The sequence below is a fragment of the Silene latifolia genome, chromosome X, assembly GCF_048544455.1.
Source record: "Silene latifolia isolate original U9 population chromosome X, ASM4854445v1, whole genome shotgun sequence".
Taxonomy (NCBI): domain Eukaryota; kingdom Viridiplantae; phylum Streptophyta; class Magnoliopsida; order Caryophyllales; family Caryophyllaceae; genus Silene; species Silene latifolia.
The window spans coordinates 337,697,490-337,717,104 of record NC_133537.1 but is presented as its reverse complement, the minus strand read 5'-3'; the positions used below and the strand labels follow the sequence as shown (position 1 = coordinate 337,717,104).

Sequence of the window (19,615 nt, the reverse complement as noted above, 5' to 3'; positions counted from 1 at the left end):
GATGAACATGTTATGCAGGGAGTATACTACTCTTAATTCCTACATGAACTGGTCATAAATGACACCAGTTATACGACTTTAATAACATAGAAATTTTAAAGTAGTTTGCCAATTTTTCAGGTCAAGTCTATATGTTCAGTTGTATTTTTAACATTAACTCGTAGATCATGCACATGACAAAGCTAATAAAATGCCAATCTGATGCAAGGCTTAAGTGAAATGACAAGTTACAGTGCAATATCATCACAGAAATGTACCGTTCCGAGTCGACCTATATGCAAAAATAAACGTGATATATTTTTCAATTTTTTGAATTTTTTGTGATGTTTTGTGATTTTAAAAACAATGCAAGCAGAAAATTAAACGTGAATGCAAAAACAAATGCAAATGCAGACTCAAAGGATGTTATACCCTCCCCAAACCAAAACGGACAACGCCCTCGTTGTCCTCCAGCATACACCAGCGGTATATATACGGGGAACGGGGAAATTACAGCCAATAAATGAATGAATAAAGAAATAAAGGAGATGACAAATAAATAAAGCGGAAATATTTACAAAACAAACGAATTTCCCCAAACCAACCAGAAACTTTCCATAATAATAATAATAATAATAATAATAATAATAATAAATGAAAAGTTTGACAATAAATATGGCATTGGAATTTGAAAAGGTGTGTAAATATTTTAATTCTCAATAATTTTTGTTGTTAAACTTTCCATTTAAATTATTTTATCATGTAAGGGCACATTTTAGAAACGTAGTTGCTCATTCATGGACGAGTTTTACTCTTTCATGGACTTTTTGCCATAATTTTTCCATATCTTTACCCTTTTACTCTAATGAACAAAAAAATTCTCTCTTTTCCCACCTCTTAAAACTAACCAAATTATAATCATATTACTCCATTATTAACTCATTTCTCATAATCAAATAATTATTCTTATTTCATTATTACTTTAATCATTCATTATGTGTATCAAATTAGATGTAAATAATTTTGTAGTGATTAAATTAGGGTTAGCTAAAATTTGAATTTTTAAAATTAGGGTTTACAAAAATTACTTACAGGTTGCAGACGACTTGTAATTTGATACTCTTGTTGAGTGTTGACTCCATCATCAGTCATTACATCTCATACTCTTGTTTTGCAGTAGCTATATTTATGAAACAATAGTTATGAAATAATAGCTATATTTGAATACTACCAATTTTTCAAGTATTACTCTTAAAGATGAATGGGTGGGTCTATGTCTGTTAATATACCATTAAATGTACTCGATCTACCGGCAGATAGATCCCAAATTTTGTCACTAAATTTGAAGATGTGTGGGGCGATGGCACGGGTGGTTCAAGGGGTCGACCGACGGTATGGAAGAAGAGATGTGGTGATTCAGTGGTGCGGTGGCTAATTTGGTTGGAAGATTGAGAGATTTATTGAATTGGAATGAGATAGAAAATAATAGTGTAAAAATGACATGAGTATAATGGTCATTCATGTCCATGATTGAATAAAGAGTATAACCCTCTAGAAAAATTAACAAATAAAGAAGAAGATTGTAGTATAGGCCCCACGAGTGTGTTCAAAGAAAGAGAAACCTTTAGGTAAGAAGTAAGAATTGATGACGGCGTTAGATTTGAAGTCGTTAACTGAAAACTTACATAGTTTAGGTCCTTAATGGAAAAAAAATGTGATAGTTTGGGTCTTTATCTGAGGCTTTACTATGTGAATATGTGATTTATAATAACTTATAATCTGATAAAATCTAAACTAAATAAAGAATTAAAGAAACTATATGTAGGGAATAATCTATTTACATGACAATATATAAGGTAAATCCAACTTTGTTTTTGTTTCCATGCTTGTTGCTTTGGATTATCTAAAGCTATAAGCCATATGGTGGGAAATATTTTTAAAAGAACCATATATAAGGAATTATTTTGTCTCATAACATCAAAAATCACTCATTAATAATGAAAAAAGGAGAGAGAGTGAATAATTCGGTGCCGTTTGGCCAAGTTTTAAAAGTGTTTTTCTAACTTAAAAGGGAATAATTAGGCCAAACACTATAAATTAGACATATGTAAAACTACTTTTAAAAAGTTAAAAACTGATTATGGATCCCAAAAAGTAGAAGTAGATATTTTCTACTTCTCATTCTACTTTTCAGAAAAGCTGCAAAAACCCAATTATTTGTTATTGTTTTTTAGGCATGTATAATTACAATTATTTTTGTCTAGATTTTCTGAATATTAATAAGTACGGAGTAATATTTAGCAATTATTCGTAATTCCATCGCTACTTCTCTTATGAATCTGAGACGATTTTAAACTTAGTAATATAGACATTACTATTTTTATTTGTCAGTAAATTTCGATTTGGGTGTGTGAAACTATAATTTTGAAGGGTAATTATATGGTTTTAGTATAATTGTCGAGTGATTACATTTTTTTTAAAACATTAGTTTTTATTCAAATGGTGATTCTACAATTAATAAAAAAAAAGTTGGATGAAAGTAGTTAGGCCAAACATATAAATTTTATTAGAAACCATTTTTACAAAAGTTTGGCCAAACAACCAAAATTTTTCATAAAGTAACTTGTGAATAAACTCCTTTAGAAAAAAGAAAGTTATTTTCTATAAGTAAGGCCAAACAGCACCGAATCAAAGGCTGCTGGGAGAAAGCTAAGGGGGTGTTTGGCCTAGCTTAATAAGTGTTTTTATAAATGTAAAATCAAAAGTTAGGTCAAACACCCTATTTTAAGCGGTTTAAAAGTACTTTTAAAAAGTTAGAAAATTAACAACTATCCATTAGAAGTAGAAGTAGCAAGTTATCTTTCTTTTACTTCTACTTCTATTTTTTCTTTTGTTTTCATAATAACTAGTATAGAGCCCGTGCGAATGCACGGTATTTTAGAATGTCATGTGTAGAGAACTTAACAATTTAGAGCTAATAATAATAATATATAAATGAACTTTGAATTTTATTTGTAATTATCTACAATTGTTAATGTGTAAAAATACTAAGAATTAAAATAGAACGAATTTTACATTTTACTCGGAATAAGTTTATGATTAAAAAAAAGAAGATTGTTAGTTTAATTACAAAAACTTATGCTTATTTTTACGCATTTGAAGCATATAACTATTTTTGTAATTTTTGTTACAATATGCGGAGTAACAATTTAAACGGAGTAAAAAATTTAAAGAATAAAAAAGTGAAAAGCCCACACTGATTTTAATAATATGAGTAAAATCTGCAGATGTTTTAAATAAAAAATTTACGACATTTAAAATACATATATTTGACTAATGAGATAATATTGAATAAAATAAATTTGGCCCAACTATAAATGTCGCGGTGTTTGATAAGATACTTTGACACATAAAGATCATATATTAGGTCCAATACATATCTAGATAAAGTTAGGCCCAATTTCTAGTTAAAAGCATTTAGGCGGGAAAATTTTCAGTTTTCTTATTCTTTTAGTTTAAGGGGGATTTGGTCATTTGGCCCAACTATAAAAGCTGCGGTGTTTGATAAGATACTTTGACACATAAAGACCATATATTAGGTCCAATACATATCTAGGTAAAGTTAGGTCCAATTTCTAATTAAAAGCATTTAGGCGGGAAAATTTTCAGTTTTCTTATTCTTTTAGTTTAAGGGGGATTAATCCCTTATCAAAATCATAAACAGTTTTTCTAAAATTTCGACCAAAAACTCACATAAAAAAGTGTGCAAGTTATCAAAATCTTCATTTGAAAGGTTCGTCCAATTCCTTCTTTTTGTTTCATCATCCTATTTGTTTAACTCTGTATAGCATGCATTCATTCATTCTAGTTTGAGAACTTTTGTGAGACGGAACCTGCAACCGTTATCTAGGTAGTCGGTATTACGTGTTAATAGAGTCCATAAAGATAAAATCTTCTATGAAAAAACTACAGTATATTAGTATATATTCCCTCTATCCCGGTTATTTGTTGTCCTTTTTCATTTTGGGTGTCTCAGTTATTTGTTGTCCTTTCTATTTTAAGAATGAACTTGATAAAATAATTTGATCATTCTCATTCAATTTATTCCACTTGTCATTTAATTATTGACTATCTCCTCTTTCCTTGGTCTTTGTGCCAAAAACAAAGGACAACAATTGATCGGAACGGAGGGAGTATAAAATTGTGACAAGACTAACTCATGTACTTCGTATTTCATATGTACATTGGTGTGCTTGGCTCGCTAGCATTATATAACCATTAGAAAACTCATTAGTTACTCATTACCGTCCTATTAGTCTCTGCAATGTTATTTATCGTATTGCTTCTAAATGCATTGCTAACAGACTTATTCTGGTGATCCCTTCACATATTTCGGATTCGCAACAAGCATTTGTCCCGGGACGTCTAATGTCTGATGGTTGCCTAGTTGCGCATGAAGTGCTTCACTACATCAACAAAACAAAAAGGGGAACTAATTGTTATGCGGCCCTCAAATTGGATATGAGCAAAGCTTTTGACCGTGTCTCTTGGCATTTCCTCATGTCTGTCATGAGACATATGGGTTTCCCTATACACTGGCGCAATCTCATCTGGGAATGCATTTCAACGGTTTCATACAGGATACTCATAAATGGCACGCCTTCTCAAGCTCTACAACCTACTTTTGGTCTGCGTCAAGGAGATCCTATATCCCCTTATTTGTTTATTCTCTGTATGGAAGTTTTATCACGACAGCTTGCCAAGGCAGAACGGATGAAATATTTTACTGGAATCAAGATCTCAAGATATGCGCCTCCTTTATCACATCTATTTTACGCGGATGATGCTCTACTTTGTTGCAAAGCTACAAATAATTCTTTTGAAGCACTGCGAGATTTACTCAAGGAGTTTGAAGTTGGGTCTGGGCAAATGATTAATTTGGACAAGTCATACATTAAATTCAGTCCGAACACGCCGGTGGATTTCCGCGATCATTTGACGACTATCTTGAAGATGCCCACGGTTACTCATTTTGGAGATTATCTGGGTGTTTCAATTGATATCCCGCGGAAAAAGTCGGAACCATTTCTTCCTTTAATTGACAAGATTACTACACGCATTACTTCTTGGACAGCACTTCATCTAAGCCAGTCGAGTAAGCTTATTCTTATCTCGTCTATTCTGCTAGCTTCGCTTAACCACATTTTATCTTGTGTTCCTTTGCCGCATGGTGTCTGCCGTAAAATTGATGCTCTTATTACCGCCTTCTGGTGGCATAATGATTGGAACAAGAACACTATACACTGGCTTCGGCGTGAGATTTTGCAGTCTCCAAAGGAATATGGTGGTCTCGGTATTAAGAATACTTTCTTGTTGAGTCAATCCTTACTCCTCAAAAACTTCTGGCGTATTACTACTCATCCGAATACCTTACTTGCAAAGTTTTGGACTGCTAAATACAAGAAGGATCTACCTATTCCGACCTCCAGGTCTTGTGTCTCTAATGTCTCTTATGCATGGACTGGTGTATGTCGTTCAGTGGATTTGGCGAAAGATGCTATTTGCTGGAAATTAGGCAGTGGTAAATTAGTTGATATTTGGTCTAGTCGGTGGGTGAATGGCGAATTACCAACTTTTAGTCCATCTTTTTCAGAGCCATCACCATCTTTATCATCTTTTATTTTGGACTCGGGGGACTGGAATCCGTCTATGCTTTTCCGTTATTTTTCTCCTAAAACAACCAAGGACATCATTGCTATGGAACCTCCAGCCCCTGATATTGATGACTTTATTTATTGGAAATTTACTGAGGATGGTCGTTACTCAGCAAAATCAGGCACTTCTTCCTTTGGTCACAAACTATTTCTGCTACCTCTGCTCGCTCTAGGGTTCATCAATTTCCTTGGCAAATTGTATGGAAAAAGATGATACCACGCAAGTTGTCAATCCTTATTTGGCATATGGCACATAACATTTTACCAACGAATGCTAATTTGCTATCACGTGGTTTGAATGTAGCGCAAGACTGTCATCTTTGCCACTCCTCCCACGAAACTATGAGCCAGTTGTTTAGATCATGTACGATAGTACAGCATTTATGGAAATCTTCTTGGCTGGGTATTAATCCCATGGCGAACCCTTCTACTCCCTTTCTCACTTGGATGGCGGATTTTCTATCTTATCTTAATCGTCAATCTTTTGGCTCGGATATGGACTCCAATTTGATCTACTTTGGTTGTGTACTCCGTGCAATATGGACTTATCGAAATTGAGTTGTTTTCAAAGATTGTCCTGTTGAGCCTGCAGGTATTCATCGCCTCATTACTGATCTGGTACGTTCTAATTCTCGGCTTCATCTGAGTAGGTCTTCTTTTCAACCACATGTTGTGCGCCTTCCTTTTATAAAAAATGCAGGCTTTACTTCAGTGCAACAAGAGCATGGTGTTTGCATTTTGATCTCTACACACCGACTACGGTCCTCACAATGTTTCACTGGTGTTTTACTTGATTCGGCCTTGGGATGTTCAATTTCTAAGACTGTACGGGCAGGATCATCGTTCGTTGCTACTGCACGATTACTTGTTGACTTGTTCTAGCTATGTGGTATGCTGAGCAGAAGAACTATAGCCACGTTACTTTCCGGGTTACATGTAGAAAATTATCCACCGTTCTGGCAAACATGTTGTCAGTACCAATTACTGTACGGCACTCTGTCTTTAAGATCCGTACTTTGTTTGTACTTCATCCTTTATGGTCTGTAAGCCTGGCTACAGGCTAAACTCGTTGTAATTTGCTAGTCTTTTAAATATAAAGGGTTCATTGTTGTCAAAAAAAAAAAAAAAAAAAAAAAAAAACTCAAAATTACGTGCATATACTAGGAAACTCAAAATGAAAAAGTAATTAATACTCCCTCCGTCCTAATTATTTAAGAGATAATCATCAATTCTAATTTAAACTCTATTTAATGTAGATAAGAGATAGTCATCTACTCTAATTAAAACTCTTTATGTAATTTAATGTAGATAATACGGAGTATTAATTAAGTCTATATATATATATAAAAGTGCAATTGTATATATAGGTTAATTTTCTTACAACTTCTTCCGTCAAATTCAAGTGTGCAAGACGCAAGTAATCTGCATTTGAAAGGTTCGTCCAATTCCTTTTTTTTTACTGTATTTATTAATTACCTCTATATAGCATTCATTCATTCTAGTTTGAGAACTTTTGTGAGACGGAACCTGCAACCGCTATCTTGGTAGTTGCCTAGTTGGTACTACGTGTTAGTGGAGCAAAACCTCTAGATTCACATAATTACAACTTATATAGACTTATGCAATGGTGGAGCGAGGGGGCTAGCAGCATAGCAGGGGCGCTCGGCCCCACCGTTAAAAAATTCCGAAATTTTGTTAGTTTTCCTTATACTATTATCTGTTCGCCCCTCTTGAAATTTTCGCCTCGGTCACTTCAAATCCTAACTCCGCCAGTGGACTCATAAACTAGCTATACTAAAGTTGGTTGGTGTGACCGTGTGATTGAGAAAGACTCTTAATCCTTCTCTTGAACAAGTGGTAATAGCGAATCTAGAAAAATTTCTTTCCGGGTCCTGATTAATATTTAAAATCTATATGCACATAAAAAAGTTATAAATTTATTTTTTTAGCCTGAAAATTAGACAAAATACGCAAAAAAAAAAAAAAAAAAAAAAATTGTTTCCTTTATCCGCGCACTCCGAAATGTTGTTAGTAGATTTGTCGCTGACAAGTGGTTAGGGGTTCGATTCTTGATTCTAGCAAATGAAAAACCAAACATATTTGAGAAATACACAAATTGTTGTGTAAGACCACTTCATTCATAAGACTAGTCCAATAACTAAAAGCCCAAAAAAAATAATTAATAAACTTATAAAAAATTATTTTATTTTGATAACCTAAAGTTTTATATTGATAAGTTGTATATTTAGATATGTTAGTTTTCATCATAAAATGTTGAGTCGTTAAAATAAACTTAAAATACAAATAAACTTAATTGTTTTCTTTGGGCTTCTCTCATTTTGGGCCAGTCCTATGCTATAGGACGGTCCTATAGGAGAGTAAGGGGGTGTTTGGTTCACGCGTGGGTATGGGTTTGGAATCGGGAATCATACCTGGGTGGTATCGGGTTGGAACTTGATACCTCATACCTTGTGTTTGGTTCAATTTTGGGGGTATGGGGTTAGAAACTAATCAAAGCTAAAAACTCTTCAAAATACAATATTTTTAATAATAATTTTTATACTATTAAATCATGTAGAGAAAAATTAATCAAATAAATATATAAAATGATTTTTTTACAATTGTTTTTATCACTTTTTAATATTTATAATTTGATACCATGGGTATCAATCTCATACCCACCCCCCTCCCTGGGTATGAGAAACCCATATCTCATGGGTTTGAGGTATGGGTATCAAACCTCCAATTTTGTCAACCAAACACATGGTATGGGTTTGGTTCATTCCAAACTCATACCTCATACCTATATTGGGTGAACCAAACACCCCCTAAATATTTACAAACTGAACAATTTGATTATTCTTTATTGTCTCGTTAGAAAAATTACTGCTATTTTATTTCCAATTAGTCTCACTATAGACGGATATATTCGTCTAAGGTGAAAGACGGGTCAAATGATATTTTTGGGCCCCATCATGCAACTTGTTGCTTGTCTTATGCTAAAGTGGGTGAATATTTGCCTCGTGTATAGTTATCTTCCGTCAATGACGAGAATTTGTGTTTTATTTATGAGTTGTGCTAACATATTTTTTTTCTTCTTTATGATTGGAGAGAGCAGGATGATTACTGTTAATTGGTCTCAACTCTGTACTGAGCTCTTGACGCGAATTGTCGAAAATCATTTACCAGCAGTGGATGATTTTATATTGTTCTCTAGTGTTTGCAATTCATGGAATCGGGCAACTCGTTTTTGCGACAAGTTGAAACTTAGAGAAAATTGGAGTCGTCAGATGCCATGGCTAATGCTTACTGACGGCAATGATGATGAAGTCTACTCCGATACTGACAGTCACAGAGAACACAGGTTCGCAGACAACGTCATGGGTCTTGATGACGATGATGATGATGATGACGATGATAATGACAATGCTGATGCTGATGATGCTGATAATGACAATGCTGATGATGATGACGATGCTGATAATGATGATGCTGATGACGACGTTGCTGATAATGACAATGCTGATGATGATGATTCTTTTTATACGAGTAGTGATGAGGATGAAAACCAACTCGAAGAGGTAGAGAACAAACCCTATTACTCAAACATCAATAATAATACTAAAAGAGAGTTCTTAAATCTGAGCAACAATAGGAACAAGTGCTATAATTTAAGCCTGCCTGAAATTTACGGAAAAGCTTGTTGGGGTTCGCGTTATGGTTGGATAGTGACTCTTGGACTTAACCGCGAGATGCACTTATTTAACCCTATTACAAAAGCCCAACTACCCCTTCCTCCTCAAACCACATTCCGATATCCTTGGAAGCTCGCTAGAGGTAAGACCATTCGAGTTATGTATTTTTCCAAAGTTGTGGTACTCCGAGTACCAGAAAATGACCAAAATCACAATGTTCCTTGGTTAGTGGTGGCAATATATCGGAGCTATTCACTTGTTGCTATAGCGAGACCTACAGACGCATCATGGACCCACATTAAGTGGGGCGATGGTCTTCACGTCTTCATGGACGTGATATACTGCAATAAACTGAAAAAGCTGGTGTTCATAGATTCGGAAGGGGATTTATACTCTTATGATATCCATAACTCGGAGCAACCCCAGGCCTTCGAGGAATACTTACAGGGACCTGATGATCTACTACTCGGTGATGAAAATCTAGAACCTTATACTTATTTAGTTCAATCTAGTGACGATTTGCTTATAGTAGCAAGATATAAAAGCAGTTTGGGGCCAAATGATTATTATGATGGTGACCGGAATTACAAAACAATGACTTTCAGGGTTTTTCGACTCAGTTATTCGACAAGGAGCTGGGAAGAGTTGAGCGATATAGGAAATGTCGCGCTCTTTGTGGGTGGAAATGAGACGGTGTCCGTTGTTGCGTCTGATGGAGATTGTAGAAGCAATTGCATATACTTTTGTGACGAAGAGACTGAGCACTTCCGTTTTAATCGGTACAAGGTTGGAGGCCATGATTTGGGCGTATTCAACTTGAGTACTAAAACAATTGAATCGATTTACGATGGCAACAACTGGAAATCCTCCTATTGCTCTCCAATTTGGTTTTCTCCAGCAATTTAGTCATTTTTAAACTACTTTTACTTTTACTATGGTGATGTAATTTTACGGCGAGGGTCATGAACTGTCGTTTATTTATTTTATTTTATTTTCAGCAAGCGAAATATTATTTTCCAATAATGCAGTCAATCAGATTTGTTGGTAGAGCTATAAGAATGGTATTCACAACCAGAGTTTGTAATCCGGTTAGGCAGTTAACATCAAAATTGCGCTTGTAGCTTCTTCAACACCGCAAAACACGCCTACAGAAAAAGATATTTTCACGTTTCATTTCTCAAACGGGTAGGGCGAGTTGGGAAAATTGGGAAAATTTTACTTTGCTATATTCGGAAATTTTTTGAATCTTACCGGGGTTAGATTTGTCAAACGGATAGGGCGAGTTGGGATAGAATACGGATCGGTCGAATATAGGCGGGATGGGTTACAATACGGATTGGGTCGAATACAGGTTGGGTCATGAACTCATGATGGTATATAGCAATGTCTTGTTTGTGAAAGTTGGACAATTACTTTTATCCGGTAAGACATTTGTACGACTTATGATAGTTAATGATAACAATGAATGAGATGTTCGGGTTTTACAAGCGCATTTGAAGACGTAATAACAATCTCATAGAATAATTGGGGTATATATATAAATAAATCAGCAACTCTCCTATAGGACCGTCTTATAGCATAGTACTGACCCAAAAAGAGAGAAGTCCAAAGATAATATTTAATTTAATTTTAATTTTAATTTTAATTTAACAACACGACATTTTATGATAAAAACTAACCTATTTAAATATAAAAGTTATTAATTTAAAATTTTAGTTTATCAAAATAAAATGTTTTTTTTACAGGTATATTAACTAAGTTTTTGCGAGTTTTGGTTATTTGATTGAAAAAGGGAGTTATAAGTTAATTATCTAGGCTTTTGGGTTATAAGTTGGTCTTATGCTATAAGACCGTCCTATAAAATAATTTGTAAAAGAAACGATGCAGTCTAAAACTCTAAATGGCACAATAAATATACGGAGTAACCCGACTTTGAAAAGACAGTTTGAAAGTGAATTGCAGGAATTTTCCTCAACATGGTTACTGTAAAATATCACACTTTAATCTCTACAAACATGCCTTTCACAAGGCATCACAGCATCACCGGGGTCATCAGTAGCTCGAGTCACCTCGGGAACAGGGTACAGAATGTTAGAAAGTGGCACATCAGGAAAAAGAAAACAGAATCATGAAATTTGCCAAAACCATGGCCGTCTGAGAGATTAAGCTTGGATTTCAGAAGCATGTAAACGAGAAAATAGCCGAATGCTCGACAGCACCTATGGCAGAACCATTGGCAAGGCACAGCAAACATTCAACAATGAAATCTTCTTTACACAGCAATAAAAGAAACCTACTGATAGGTCTGATGAAACTTACAATAAGCATCGGACATATCATTAACAGATAACTGATTTCCACAACCACTAAATTTCAGTCCAAAATGGAAATATACCTGCCATAATATTTTAAAGTTAGTTTAATTTGACAACATAATAGAGCAGGACTCACCACCTGCCGACTGATCAATCTGTACCTTAAAAACCGCGTCTGCAGGAAAAGTTTGTCCCTTACCAAAAGCGCAAGTCACTAACCGATCAATAAACCACTGCCTTGTCGCAGAATATATGGGACTATTTAAGTCCGTTTTTGTGCTTCGCCTTGTTTCCCTTATTCGCAGAAGAATTAGGTGTAGCTGAATTTTCGGCAACATTCACAGTAGTCCCATTCTTGCCTGCAACATTAAATAGGTTATTTACTGTAAACATTTGAGGATCGACGATTTCATCAATATTCGTAGTTGTAGTAGATGCAGGATCAAGCTCAATGAACCCTTTTTGAACTTTTATCTTCTCATTGCCTGTGGTCACATAGGAAGGTACCATATGGGAAAATTTAAGAAGCTCGGAGGGTTTTATATGTATTTCATTTCCTCTTTTCCGGCCGAACAGACTAGCATAGCCTTTCAGCTTCACTAATGGTGCAACCCGTATCCCAACAACTTTATCATAATCAGACAGTATTTCCACAAAATCATACTCGAACGTCCTCTCAGTTTCAGGTATCGAAGACCACTTTGGATCCCAATTCTTAAATATGGCCCAAGTTTCTCCCACTTTAGGATAAATCATGAAAGAATTTCTACCAATACTCTTGCACCCATTGACCACATGAGAGAACATAAGACGGTCTTCAGTATTTTCTGTCTCTCCTGTCTTAAATTTACCACATGAATAAGGCAAGTCCTCATTGGCCCACTTTATGTCAGCTTCAGCATCAGGATTTGGTTCAAGCCAGGTTATTTGCAGCTTAAATCCTGAAGCATATTTTTTCTTGATCTTGGCATAGAATCTGGGCATTGCATCAACTGTATCATAAGCAGCCCATAGCTGGCCAGCTTCAAAACATTTCTCTTCTCTACTCTTATCAAAATCACCAAACTCAGGATCTGGGCATTCAAAATATGTCGGTTCTTGAGATGAATCTGATGATAGATCAAAACTTAATTCAGGCTCATCATGAGCTGCAGAACTTTTGGCGGGTGAACTAGCCATGGTTTCATTCAGGTCATCCATGTTGTCGTCTTTCTTTTTGCCCTCTTCCCCAGAAGCTGAACCAGAAATATTGGATGCATCTACTTTTTCTTCTGTTGAACCATTGACCTTGTTTTTCTTTGATGTTGCCGCAACCTGCTCATCACCACTACCATTTTCATCGTAATAAATATATCGTTTGTTCCGCCTTGACCTTCTGGATCTTTTAGGATCTACAGCTTCAGGGATTTCCACCTCTTCTGAATCTAAGCTGGTGCTATCAGATTCATCACTTTCACTGGATTCATTACGTTTCTTCCTTTTATGGCCATTTGTTCTCTGAAGTTTAAATCCTTCATTTCCATTTGCATGCAATTTGCTTGATCCTTTCTGGTCAGCCTGAAGCCCAGCATTAGAAGAAGGCTTAGTATTTTTTATCTCTGGTCCTACATTATCACTAGGTTTGCAACGGACACCCTGCTGGGAGGACACAGGTTTGGTTGCACCAGACTTAGAAGCATGCATGTCATAAGCAACGAAGGACTCTTTGCAATTTTGACAACGGAGTGCTTTACCCAAAATGTCCTTGTAATACTGATAGCGAACAGAACAGTGGAGGCAAAGAGTCCAAAAAGTTTCTTTGGCATTAGCTGGTTGAGCTTGCGGCTTTTGCACTTGATGCTGAACACTGGAAGCCCTAACATGTGGATTAGAATTACTAGGAAGATTGCTCTTCGGCCTAGCCTGCCTCACAGCACCGACATTACTACCTGCCTGCTTAGGTGGCTGATGTGGCATAACAGGTTTATAAGACGTTTTACGCTTTATATCATGAAAAGAGCGTTTTTGCTTATCTAGAAGTACTCTTTGTGCCTCTCCTACCATCTTGAAGGCAGCTTCAGCTCCAGCATACTGATTTTTATCGGGATGGAGAAGGAGAGCAAACTTCCGATACTGTTTCTTGATGACTGTGTCATCTGCAGTTTGTTCAATTTGAAGAATGCCATACCAGTCCATTTCATTCCCAAACATTATACTCTCTGCAGCACAGTGAACATCACATACAGAAATCAACCGAGAGATATTCTCGATCTCGGGGTGAAGTTGTTGGGCCCTCAAACCTAATTTACGCGCCCCTACAAAATCCTTGTTTTGCATCTTTTTCTCAGCAAGAGCCTTCGCCCTAAGGGCCTCTTCTTTGTTGCACTCCATAACTGATCCAAAAATGACAAGACTAAATCAAAATATTATGATTCTTATACTGCAACACTTACTAAGGGGAACTTGGTTCCAGAAGGGGTAAGGGAATGGAATCCCCACAACCACCAGTCTACCACCAAACTGGCACCACTACCAGACACCCACTAATACCCCATAGCCGGCAACCTCCTGCTCCCCCGCTGCGGGTGTCACCCTCCGTGCCCCAAACCACCCTCGTCCTCGTCAAACAACCTTATACCACCCACTAAACCCACCACCCCACCCTAGTAAAACCCACCCCAACCACGAAAACCCCTCCCACGCCCCCAAATACACCAGATCTGTTTTTTTAAGTGTGGAGGAGGGATTTTTGTGGTTGCACGACGAGGGTGAGCCGGGTGAGGTGGGGGTTAGTGGGTGGTATTACGTTTTTGACAGGTGGTGAAGGGGGATCGTCACGGGTGCTCTGGGGAGGGAGGGCGACGGCCAGCAATGGAGAGAAGAGAATGACGGCCTGCGATGGAGGATGATTAGCAATGGGGCGAAGGGGTGGTTGGGTTGATAGGGAATGGGAATGGGAATGGGGGGTGGGGGGTTACAGGTGTAGACTGTAGACGAGTTTCGGGGTATGAAGAAGGTAAACAAAATTGATATAGCAAAACAAACACAAACAAAGGGAATGATTAATATTCATTCCCTTGCCCATTCCTAAAACCCTCATACCAAACTCCCTCTAAGAAAAATAGAGAATAACTTCTAGAAATACCTTAGTCAAAGCAATGAGGAAGTTAATCGCCACAATGCATGAGCTGTATGAATTCTCCAAGTATTTCCAATTTTCCACACACCAGCTAAAACTTTAAAACTATGGAATTACATAAGGTTGAGGACCTGCAAATCACCACAAGGGTCTAAACCTGTTATACTTGCAAATAAAACTCGGATTCATCACAAGGGACGCAACAGCTCCTTGCATACTGACTTATGAAACAGCCAAAGAACATATTCATCAAATAATGTCCAGCATACAATACGTTACAGTACCAACATACTAATCACAGTTACCTACAGAGTCGAGAATTTGTGAAACCTGACCAAAAAAATTCAACTACACCGACTGCCCAAAGGAAGCCAGATTCAAAATAGAAGCAAATGAAGAAGCTCCTACGTGAGATATTGGTAAACCCAGAAAGTCAAAATTTTAAGGTCCTGCACCCTTAGCTAATTGAGTAAAACAACAAGATATCAGATAATTTGAAAATGGAGAAGTTACTACACTTGTGACATTAGCCATTTGTCAACTCATCGACCATCGCAACAATGTGAATTCAAAGCAAAAGTTGTCTCAACTTCAAATTCTATGCTCCCAATATTTTGTTCCCTTTGTTTTTTCTTCTGGGTCCCGACTACCAAACTGTTTTAATTTTCTGCTAGTCAATCTAACCATACATTTGACATGTAATACAGACCCAATCAGACAACTACAAGTTATTTACATCATCAGTTACTTTCTATTTTTGCGGAACTACCTCTTTACTTTTAAAGCTCTTTTTTACAAGTATTACTTCTCCATTTGATGTAATCACCCAAAATTTGTCCATTGAAAAATACAGCTACCACCAACTCCCTTATCGCTCTAACTCTCTATGCTCTCTTTTTTTTTTGTTAATTTGCTTTATTTCTAGTTGTATTTATCTACCCCATTCACCACGGATTCCAATATCTGCAACCTATCAATTATATCAACCAGTTGCATCAACATGATAATCACAAAAAGTAAGCAAAACTTCTCACCCCTCAACCACTTCCAATATCCAATTATTCGAACATTTCATCAATTTCAACACAAAATTCTCCCCAAATAACCATACACGCTTTTACAGCATACTACGTTTTTGGAAATCACCACATTGCTACTAACTATTTTCCCTACTGGCCACCCCGGTGTGAGCACAAGTAATATTCCTCATTTTTAGAAACCACCCCACCGCTACAAACAATCTTCCTCCTATGCCACTCGACCAATTCCAATATCCAATTATTCGAACATTGCATCAATGTCAACACACGCTTTTACAGAGTACTACATTTTTTAAAACCACCACATTGCTACAAACAATCTTTCTCATTTGCCAACTTAGAGTAAGCACAAGTAATTCCCATACGATTAACAAGCAAAAAAACGGTTTCTACTAAATTCGATACAAGTTTTCCCCCAAATAACCGTAATACACGCTTTTACTACAATATTTCCTCACTTTGCCACTCGGTGTAACTCGTAAGCATGAGTATTGAGTAATGCACATACACAACTCTTACGAAACTCATAACAATTACCTCACACACACGAAACACCGCCATTAACACCGTAAAATCGATAAAACGAAATAAAATCATCATAAACCTAACTTATGAGTTCACATTTCCAGATTTCAAATCCACAAACAAACAAACAAACTTCATACACGAATTTAAACAAATAACAACCAAATTTAAACCAATACAAACAAAATCAATCAATTAACAACAGCAAAAACTGCGAAACGAAATACATGCACGAACGAACGAAGTCAACATTGTTCAATTAAACGAATTTCCGATGCCGAAGTAGAAATTAAGCAAACCTGCGTTCTAGAGTACGAACATTAATGGCGGGAAAACTAAGAAGAGAGAAGGAGGAGAATACGAAGCAGTTGAAAGCAAGAGTAGAAAGTAGAAACCCTAATTATTTCTCGAATTTTAATAATTGGGGATTTGATTTTGAATTCATTGATGAATATTGAACTTTGTACTATGAACGATGAGAAGTTCAATGTGTGTGAACTTATTAGACCCAAATCCAATTCATAGTTTTGGGAGTGGCCCAGGTGGTGAAAGGTTTGGGGTGGTAATGGGCTAGAATGGGTCGTTCCGTTCATTGAATTTGGTCTGTTCGGCTTGTAAAAAAGAGGTCGGTCCGATAACTAGATGTTGAAAAATTTAATTGTGGGTTGTATTAGAGGTGATCATATGGTCCAAGCCTGATGGTACGACTCGGTCCAGTCCGAGTTGCTTTTGGGCTTAGGGCCCATGATTGGGCCCAAAACACATGGCCCGACTCGAAAGGCCCAAAATGGTATTGGGTCGGGTTTGGTTCAAGCATTTAGCCCATATATTAAGCCCGCCCAACATTTATTAGGGTTTAGTTTATTTTTGTCATTGCTCTTTTATGTACGTATTTTACTCTTTTATTATGTAAACATTTGCAGTTTTACTTCTCTTACTTTTTTCAATCCATCATCCCTCTTCTTCTCTAGACCAAGTCAAAACCTGAACTCGAAAACCGTAGCTTGACTCAGAACCCGAAAATAACCCGTTTTTTCAACCCAAACCGGTTTCACCCACAAATAGCATGTTGACCCGTTTGGCCAAGACAACATATATTCCTTAAAATACACAATTCCAAATAGGTATTTATTATACCCAATTCATGGTTTTGGGTGTGGCCCATGTGGTGAAAGGTTTGGGGTAGTAATGGGCTAGGATGGGTCGTTTCGTTCATTGAATCTGGCATGTTTGGCTTGTAAAAAAGAGGTCGCCCCGATAACTAGATGTTGAAAAATGTAATTGTGGATTGTATTAGAGGTGGATCACATGGTCCAACCCTGATGGTACGACTCGGTCCAACCGGGGTTGTTGTTGGGCTTAGGGCCCATGACTAGGCTAAGCCCACTTTTATTAACCACTCTTCTCTTCTTCTCGCTTACCAATATCGGGAGTTCCAACTGACAGAGGTGCTACCTAATCTTATAACTTGAGGGGAAGTGCCCTGGCTAAGCCCACTTTTATGAACCACTCTTCGCCCAAAACACATGGGCCGACCCAAAAGGCCCAAGATGGTATTGGGTCGGGTTTATTTTGAGCATTTAGCTCATATATTAAGCCCACCCCAAATCTATTAGGGTTTAGTTACTTTTTGTCATTGCTCTTTTATGTACCTATTTGTCTCTTTTATCTAAACATTTAGTTTTACTTCTCTTATTTTTTTTTCAATCCATCATCCCTTTTATCTCGACCTGTCAAAACCTGAACTCGAAAATCGATCGTAGCCTAACTCAGAACCCGAAAATAACCCGTTTTTCAACCCGAACCGGTTTTCACCCGCAAATAGCGTGTCAAAACTTGACGTTAGACCAAGATAATACATAATGACAAATAGGTATTTACTTCAAAATTTTGAGGAAAAAACATATGTATATGTCACATCATCATTGCGACGTCATCCCCTGAAGCCACATGTCCCCTTATCACCATTTGCCACGTCATCGCTCCCGCCGCATCACGGTGAACCACATGCCAGATCATCATTGCCACCTAATGACCTCGAGGCGCTACTCACATCGCACCACACTGAACTGAATTCCTTGTCCCACCTCATTACCTTGAACCATGTGGCAACCATGCTAATGTCGCCACCTTGTGACTTTGAACCGTGAGCCACGTTAACATGAACATTGCCACCTATTGACCTCAAACTGCGTGTTATGTCATAATTTTCACCTCAAATTGTATGTTACACCATCACCTCGAACCGATTGACAACTTATTTGAACCTCACTTTTACACATTGAGAGTTAGTGAGAATACATGGGTGTGATGAATAATTAAAAAAAAAACATATTTTTTGTAACAGGTGGAGAGCTTCAACCGAAAAGTTTTATCGATCACCGATTTACCATTACTAATTACCCGTAATTTTTACAATATCTCACATATAGAGAAAGAGTCTCTTAAAATAACGCGGCGACATGTGAGTATAGATCCCACGCAATGGATGTGCGGACGTGCGGTATATATAGAGTTTTTATAGTATTCTTTATATATTTTAAATCTGCATTTCATTAATATTTAATATTTCACTTAATTATAGTTTGATAATCAAAGAAAGTAAAGTTATAAAATGTGTATTTTTATAAAAAAAAATTATCATAAATCTAAGAATTTCATTTATAAATTTTCTCCAACTATTTTTATGGATTTTTCATGTCACGAAGCTAATAGTAAGTATATGTGTCAAGTTATTTTTTAGAGTAAATAATTATTGCAAAAAAGTGTAGCAACTTATATTTTAATATTATTATTAATTTTATTTTACTTTAATGAAAAAATCATAATTATAAATTTAATAAAAAGATTAGAGATTAATTATAAGAATATCTTATATCTTATAAAAAAAGAGAATACTGCTGTGACTAGGGATGGCAATGGGTTGGGTTGGATCGGATTTTGCAAGATCCAAACCCGATCCATTTACTTATTGGATCACAGATCTATATCCATACCCGATCCATATCTAAAATTTTAAAATCCATACCCGATCCATTATATTTTTTTCAAACCCATACCCGCTCCAAATCCATACCCGATCCACTACATAATCCAAAACCCAATCCGAAACTTGATTTGACTACATAAAAATTTAATCTTATATAAGAAAATTTAAATTTCAAGGTTAAACAAGCCTAAATTTTCAAAAATATCCAATTGGATCGGGTTCGGGTATGAATGGATCGGG

The 19,615-nt window shown here is 36.5% G+C and overlaps 1 protein-coding gene across 3 annotated transcripts; it reads right to left on the bottom strand.

The window, feature by feature from the left end:
• Positions 1–11,519: 11,519 nt before the first annotated feature.
• Positions 11,520–16,896, bottom strand: LOC141619186 (uncharacterized). 3 transcript variants are annotated; one of them, XM_074436209.1, is made up of 3 exons: positions 16,686–16,896; positions 14,828–14,952; positions 11,520–14,075 (listed from the first exon to the last, which is right to left on the bottom strand). In XM_074436209.1, exon 3 carries the CDS (start codon positions 14,071–14,073, stop codon positions 11,962–11,964), a length of 2,112 nt encoding a protein of 703 aa, XP_074292310.1. In that variant the 5' UTR covers positions 14,074–14,075; positions 14,828–14,952; positions 16,686–16,896; the 3' UTR covers positions 11,520–11,961. The 3 variants fall into 3 exon arrangements, with proteins under 3 accessions (XP_074292310.1, XP_074292312.1, XP_074292311.1); XM_074436211.1 differs by having other exon boundaries at positions 16,706–16,896; XM_074436210.1 differs by having other exon boundaries at positions 14,828–15,597; positions 15,703–16,817.
• Positions 16,897–19,615: the final 2,719 nt, after the last annotated feature.

What these genes read in the sequence shown, in the direction of transcription:
- LOC141619186 (XM_074436209.1), bottom strand. Translation starts at nt 14,073, where the DNA reads ATGGAGTGCAACAAAGAAGAGGCCCTTAGGGCGAAGGCTCTTGCTGAG.